The sequence below is a fragment of the Saccoglossus kowalevskii genome, chromosome 4 (genome assembly GCF_978046115.1).
Source record: "Saccoglossus kowalevskii chromosome 4, keSacKowa6.1, whole genome shotgun sequence".
Classification (NCBI taxonomy): Eukaryota; Metazoa; Hemichordata; class Enteropneusta; family Harrimaniidae; genus Saccoglossus; species Saccoglossus kowalevskii.
The window spans coordinates 11053860-11061882 of NC_140644.1; the positions used below are offsets into that span (position 1 = coordinate 11053860).

At 36.3% G+C, this 8023-nt stretch overlaps 1 protein-coding gene across 1 annotated transcript; it reads left to right on the forward strand.

Moving 5' to 3' along the window:
- The first annotated feature begins 369 nt into the window (after positions 1–369).
- On the forward strand, positions 370–7035 carry LOC100368599 (uncharacterized). Its single transcript, XM_085498483.1, has 9 exons — positions 370–464; positions 653–1753; positions 2292–2411; positions 2670–2783; positions 3830–4000; positions 4281–4467; positions 5336–5613; positions 5770–5921; positions 6239–7035. The coding sequence occupies exons 1-9, from the start codon at positions 440–442 to the stop codon at positions 6410–6412; spliced, it is 2322 nt and encodes a 773-aa protein (XP_085354609.1). The 5' UTR covers positions 370–439; the 3' UTR covers positions 6413–7035.
- Positions 7036–8023: the final 988 nt, after the last annotated feature.

Here is an 8023-nt window from a genome sequence, read left to right on the forward strand (position 1 = left end):
AGAATTGGTCACTGATGTAAGTTGTTTTGTTTCACGATTTCATTCAAAATCACCGACTGCTGGCCATACTATTTTACTTTTCGAGTATCCATTTTCGGGCACTCCTTGACCAATTTTGTATAAATGCAACAAAAATGATTGCTACACATTATGTTGTCCATGAAAAAGTAGACTGAATCCCTGCCACAAAACACATATCAACGTATCACACCAGGCAACTTACCGTACCACGATAGTAGCCAACACACTTTAACGCTTTGCTGTTGTATTTTAACTGCATGTCACATCAGTCTACCCACATACGATTAGTAAACTGTTGCCTCACAAATGTTCATTGTATAAAATAGGACAATGCCAGTGGAACGAATATAAATGCAGTGACGGTAGTGTCTGCATTCCAAATACCTTCGTATGTGACTTTTGGCACGATTGCAGAGACATGTCAGACGAGCAGGACTGTAAAGGTATTTAGATTATAACATCGTAGTTTGTTACTCTTAAGTTTCGCCATGCAAATTAGATATGACTTTTATGGAACTGTTGGTCAATAGCAAATTCATTAGGAATGGTTGCTAGAACTAGTTCATCTAAATGAAGATATTGTAAAATTATTAATCATATTTATTAATTTATATGAATTCATTGATTTCAGGGTGCTCCAGTAACGAATATGTATGTCGTAATGGGAATTGTATTCCTGATATTTGGAGGTGTGATGATGTATATGATTGTACTGACAAATCGGATGAAGAAATGTGTCATGTACAAACTACTTCACAACTATATTCGACTGAAACAACATTTGCTACCTCTTCGTCATCGTCATCAACGACACAGTCGTATCACACAAGTGAACGTTACGAATCCAACCTATACACTACCTCATATACTACCCAAAAATATACACCAACAACTGAACTTCACATGACTACAAAATCTACTAAAACACTTCCACAAACAACTGAAATTCATACTGTCACATCTACACAAGTCCACAGTACCACAACGACACAGCCAATACCAGAAACAACCGGAGTAGACACTACGACAACAAACACACAATCACACACGACCGACATCCCCACTACCACAGAAACTACACAACCACAAACGACTGAAGCCCTCACATCTACAAAAACTACAAAATCACAAACAACCAAAATACACAGTACCACAACTATACAACCACAAACAACCGAAGTACATACTACCACAACTACACAGCCAGAAACAACCGAACTACACACCACCGCAAAAACTACACAACAAACAGCCGAAGTCCACACTACCACAACAACACAACCACAAACAACACAAGTACATACTACTACAGAAACTACACAACCACAAACGACCGAAGTTCACACTACGACATCACAACCACAAACAACCGAACTACACACCACCTCAGAAACTACACAACAAACAGCTGAAGTCCAGACTACCACAAAATCACAACCACAAACAACACAAGTACATACTACTACAGAGACTACACAACCACAAGCGACCGAAGTTCACACTACCACAACATCACAACCACAAAGAACTGACGTCCACACTACCAAAACATCACAACCACAAACAACCGAAGTACATACCACAACTACACAACCACAAACAACCGAAATACACACTACTACAAAAACGACCCAGCCACAAACAACCGAAGCAAACAGTATCTCAACTACAGAACCGCAGAAAAACGTTACTGAAATTACAGAGATGCCATCTCAAACAACGACCACTTCAGGTTAGAACCAGTCAGTCAATTCCCCATTCCTCTAAGTCAGGCCCTCTAGTGACAGAACGTATCTGTGACGTCATAATAAAGTATACGCCTGAAGGAAATGTCCTTCACATTAACAGCTGTTCTCGCTTGGGTGGATGGTCGTCATTTTGAATATAGGAACATCTCAAGCATAATGTTCAGTAATAGACGACACAGACCAATTTAAACTGTCTCCGGTCTATTACCACCATTGAAGCGCTTCGCCACAAGAGAACGCGACTTTCAATTACTAACGACGTGCTCGTGCAATATTTTCATCATATCATCTACATATCATTACGTACTGTCCAACTTAGTTGGGGCCCAAGGTTGGGTTAGCGAGCACCTTTAGTCGACTTGCAGAGCATGATGGAACTCCTCACAAGACCCAGACAAAGGATAACGTACAATGAACGTACTGTAGTATTTCATTTTGGTTAGTTGAAAATGTTCTATGAAATTTATAAAACAAACATTGGCTTTACCAATTTACTTACTGTATTTTTAACATATATTGCAGGTTTTCAATGTCAAGAAAATGAATTTAAATGTGTTGATAGTGATAATGAATGTCTTCCACTAGCATTGAAATGTAATGGATGGCAAGACTGTGATGATGGATTCGATGAACAGAATTGTGGTTAGTACGATTATCAACTTGAAGTTTAGCAACACAACGTAACGATATATGAAACACATACAAGTTGTGCGCGTGGTATTCTGTCAGAGTACGTCAAAATCTTTAGGCTCGTTCAAGGCTTGTTCCTAGCGCGAAGCCACTGGCTCGTACATACAGACAATGCGCGTAACGCCTTTAATGAAATCTATTGTCTATTTAGTTTTACTAATGAATAAATTAATCAGAATTGTAAGTATTTTAAAAGTATTCTTATTACAGAGATACCGTGCACCGATGATGAATATAAATGTACAGGTTCAGGTGGTTGTATACCTGGTAACTGGCAGTGTGATGGCATGCCAGACTGTTCTGATGGTTCTGATGAACTAGAATGTAAGTATAGTCACGATTACGCATTCATCGTATCTAAATATATCCACAATCTTATATCCACATATTTATAATTATCATTCTAGTATATTTTTTACACACCGTCTCCGGTGGGACAGATCTAAAACTGGGTAGAGGGGTGCCACTGAGCCGGCTTCAAAAGTGTGTGAATTTTTATACCAATGTTTTGATAACATCCATACCCATATTTATACCAAATACTTGTCAAATGTGAAATCACAGTTCTTCGGTTTTTGAATACCTTGTACAGCCCAAATATTGCAGATATTTATACCCATTATTTATACCTATTTGTACGGGACATACCTACAATCATATTTTTTATATATAGTATCAAAGGTACATTACTTGGGGTTTGCAACTACGGTGACATGATATCAAGATCCCGTTTCAATCTCGCGCTCGCATAAGCGTTCCAACTCAAAAAAATGCGAATGGGCATGACCGATCAAAATAGCTGCTCACGATATGACGGATTACGATAACTATATTTTCTGTACATTTTCGATGTATTACATTTTTTCACCATGAATATGGTAATACATGTTTTATTGTTTTATTACAAACCGCTTGTATCATGTCAGAAGGTCATAGCATCAGTCTCGCTATCTACGAGATGAGACTTGAATGGGATCTTGGCATGATGTCGCCATACAGTACTATGCGCGTTGCAAACCCCTAGTAATGTACCTCTAATAGTATACACATATACATCCATGGTTATAACATTTTCATATGATAACATAACATTTTGTAACATAATCATAAAATGTATATATATATATATATATATATATATATATATATATATATATATATATATATATATATATATATATATATATATATATATATATATATATATATATATATATATATATATATATATATATATATATATATATATATATATATATATATATGCAAACAATTATATATAACATATTTCAATTCAGTTATATAATATATTTATACATGATCATTATACATATTGCGCCATACAAGAAAACGTACTGGTTATATTATAGGTGGTGGCGATGGTGGATGGGCTGAGTGGAGTAACTGGGGTGAATGTAATGTGAACTGTGGTACTGGCGAGCAAACACGTTCTCGGTACTGTGAAGGTGAAGAAAGCCAGTGTGTTGGAGAGGTTATCGAGTACAGACTCTGTCATAGGACCCCCTGTTACATGGAAGGAAGTAAGTATTGCTCTTTCAAAAATAACCAATGCTTATTTTACCATTGGTCAATGTTTACTAATTTGAAAACAGAATTAAAGACAAACGTATTCGCCTTTTAGAAGCAGTACTATTGGGCATTCATAAATCCATAAGTCCAATCACACCTTCTCGCTTTGAATTGAATGCAACTAATTTAACATGTGTACAAATTATTTAATAAATGAATGTATAGCTGTGTACAATATTACGTAATAGTACGCATTTATAGGCGATGACATGACGTCTCTGTATCACCTAGGTGACGGTTGTGGCACGAGGAGTGTGGTTACTCAAGCTCGTATTGTGGGTGGCGAAAATGCATCTCCTGGGGCATGGCCGTGGCAGGCACAACTGTATTACATACCATGGGATTTCGTTGCTTGTGGAGGTACACTGATTGGAGCAAGACACGTCATCTCAGCAGCACATTGCTTTCAAGGTGACATGTAAGTATCCAATCTGCATAAAGCATAAACCTGTAAGTGTTTATTTTACATAAATTAATGACATGTAAATGATGATATCCATAAATCAAGTTGTGACCAATCTACATTAGGCGACGACATATAAGTGTCTAATCAACATAATGAAGCGACATGTAAGTAAATAATGTGCATAAAACGACGACCTGTGAGTGACCGGTTTTCACAGAGCAATTACATTTAAGTGGCCGTTCTGCATAAATTTTCGACATATACGCGACTACCCTGGATAAATCAATGACATGTAAGGAACCAATGTGCATTAATATACCCCATAAAAAGTAAAGCAGTTACAGGCAGGTGGTTTATAAAGAACACTGTCCACATTTAAGTTCTGCAATGCTCATTGTAGTTATATAGTATATTGTTTGGTATATTTGTAAGAATGGGAACAATGGGTTATTAAAATAAGAAGGTATTTCCGAAGTTAACTTCTTATTTAGAAATATGTTACTGTATTATTATATTTCGTGTTCAAAATCGTTGATTGTACGCAGTCACGTGATGGAGAATAACACTCTTTATTGACTAAGAGTCATAATAAAAAGTTAAAGCCGTCACAAGCAGTTTGTTCATAAAGGAAACTGTCAGACATTGACATTGTTTCTGTAGGAGATTGTTCGTTTCTATTTGTGAGACAGTATGAAAAAGGTATTTCCGTAGTTAAATTTGCAAAAGACAGATATTCATTCGTCAACGGCATTGCTCGAACTGACCAGCTTTGAAATGTGTATATGCTGAAATTTCTGCAATAATAATAATACTAACCAATCTGTATTCTCTGTGTGTTACCATGAATGTAATAACAAGAAAAACGATGTTTTACTGACAGGTCGAATAGTGCTCACTGGAAAGTAAGACTCGGACGACATACACTGAGTGGTGACACATCATTTGACTCAGAGGCTATAGAGGTTGATGTAGCAGAAGTAATTGTTCATCCACAATATAGTAACCAGGTGGAACTTAACAATGATATAGCCATATTAGTACTAGCAGAGGATGTCATTCCGAGTAATAAGATCAACTATGCATGTATGGATATCGAACACGAGACTCACTTTGATCAACATTCTTACTGTTTCATATCTGGCTGGGGATACACTCTAAGTAAGTCTTCTGTTCCTTTATCCTTCTTAAGTCTCAATATGCCGCAGATATGTCTATTAATCAGAGTAAAACAGCTGTACACTTCATTTTAGATTTAGAGAATACCTCGAAATCAAAATTGATATTCCGTTGCATCTCACATTTTGTGTGCACTAGCTTTCAGTGGGAAACAATCTGAAATACTACAAGAAGCAATGGTTCCACTGATATCTCAAGAATTATGCAACGCGCCAAGTTCCTATGATGGGTTATTAACTGAAAACATGATGTGCGCTGGATATCTTGGAGGTGGTGTAGATGCATGTCAGGTATGTGGTTGTAATATACAACATAATTCGTGCTAGTGTGTCATTGATATGGTACACAATATAATGTGCTGGTTATATCAGAGGTATGTGTGGTAGATGGTTTTCAGACACAACAGCATGTAGTGGTTTTTTCAGATCTAGCATTAATGCTATTTAGATATAATATGAGGTTGCTTATAAGGCAACCCAAGTAGGTAGTTCTCAAACACAAAATGATCTATATTTACTATTAAGTAAAACCAGCGAATTGCCACAATGAAAACATATTTTCAATATAGCTGTTCACTGTTATTATTCATACCAATTCATTTTTGCAGGGTGACTCTGGCGGACCTTTGGTTTGTATTGATAAAGGAGACGATGGCCTCGGATACTGGTATTTAACTGGAATCACCAGTTTTGGTAATGGTTGTGCTAATGCAGGTTTTCCTGGTGTATATACAAAAATAAGTCAATATATAGAGTGGTTAGGTGACCATGGTGCACTATAAATGCTCGATAAAATGAGATACGTAGTAATCTACATGACACACTCAGGTTTTTTTTGGGGGGGATTGAGATATCTTTGTCGCACAAACAAATCCCATTAAAATTGAAAATAAAACATATCACAACAATGAAAGTTTTGTTTTTAGATTTAACTTGTAATTTGTATATTTTCTCCTGTACATGTATATCAATCGATCTTATTCGACTTAACAGTATTGCAGCTGTGGCACAGGTGAAAATTATATTGGGAAAGAGTTATTTTCAAATAAAAGAAATGCTATATACATCATACGGCGACATACCAAATGCGCATCATCTTCCTGGGAACATTACAATTTTAGTACTTTCTAGCAAATTTGACTATTATACGGCGTTAGTGCCCGGATCTGCCACTGCTTTATGATAATTTTAATTTGTAATGTGTTTGTCTACGTGTGTGGCCTAGTCCTTGGGATTCTTATCATTGTATATTATCAGAACCGTCTCGGTAATTTCACTTCGTCTGATGGTTACGTTTCATCTATTATTATGTCAAACCACAAATCACAGTTAGCACCAACCCAAAATTGTCGTTCTGTCTTCATTAGTAGTAATAAATATAAATAACTATTTACTATAACTCAAATTTACTATCGTTATTCAACTACAAACTTCTCACAATCACAAATCCGAGTCTTCAGGCTGAACTAATTAATTACGCATATTTTACCCATGATTTACACTTATATTGACCATTCCATTCGAAAAACTCTGTATGTTTTGTGTATATATACCCCAATATATACAATCAATCAGTATCTCCTTGGATAAATTAAAGTTTCTAAACCATTTCTGGCAAATCATTGTATCTGAGCCGCTTTCAATTGATCGAAAAATATAATCTCATATGATTCTTGCTGTGTTATCATAATAACCTCACCTCATATATTTAACTATACGCCAATGTTTCAATTGTAGTTGCTAAACACTGCAATCAATCTCAACTTTCACATCATGATAAACGTACACCTTTGTTATTTCATGCTGGCAAGGGTATACACGCGTCGTCAAATATATCTCTAATCCAACTACCATCCAACTACTTATACTTTCTTTCAAGGTTTTAAACCCTGACATTTTTACGTTGGCCTAATGTGTTTTTCTCTTACGCCTACGAAAGTAGACCAGCGTTAAGGTACACAAAAAATGATGTGAACACGGTAATAATCTCAATTTCTGTATTTGTGAAAATCTTACACCAACTTCTTGAAAGTACCGAATTACACAAATGTTCACATCATTCACTATTCATAGCAGCAAATTATGAGATTAGGTCGTGAACAGGCATTATCTAATCATCTAGCCAGTTGTCTGGCCTATCATCCTAGCACTCGTGCGGGTGTTAACACATTGAGTACATGCAAGCTGCATTCCCCAAGAAGTTTGCGTTTGTAATGTATTCACACAAGTCCAACCAGTGAGGCAGAAACAGCTTTTATTCATTCACACGATGTTTCATACAGGCCACCATTACAAGAATGTCGTCATACCAGAGAATAACTTACATCACGTGTTAGGGGTCATCTCCAATGACCTACAAGTAAGGGGCGTCTCACAAATATATATAACATGAG

Excerpts from the sequence above, each read along its gene's own strand:
- LOC100368599 (XM_085498483.1), top strand. The coding sequence starts at position 440 with ATGTCAGACGAGCAGGACTGTAAAG. Across the intron at positions 2,784-3,829 it reads TGGTTCTGATGAACTAGAAT|GTGGTGGCGATGGTGGATGG; the intron begins GTAAGTATAGTC and ends GTTATATTATAG. Across the intron at positions 4,468-5,335 it reads CATTGCTTTCAAGGTGACAT|GTCGAATAGTGCTCACTGGA; the intron begins GTAAGTATCCAA and ends TTTTACTGACAG.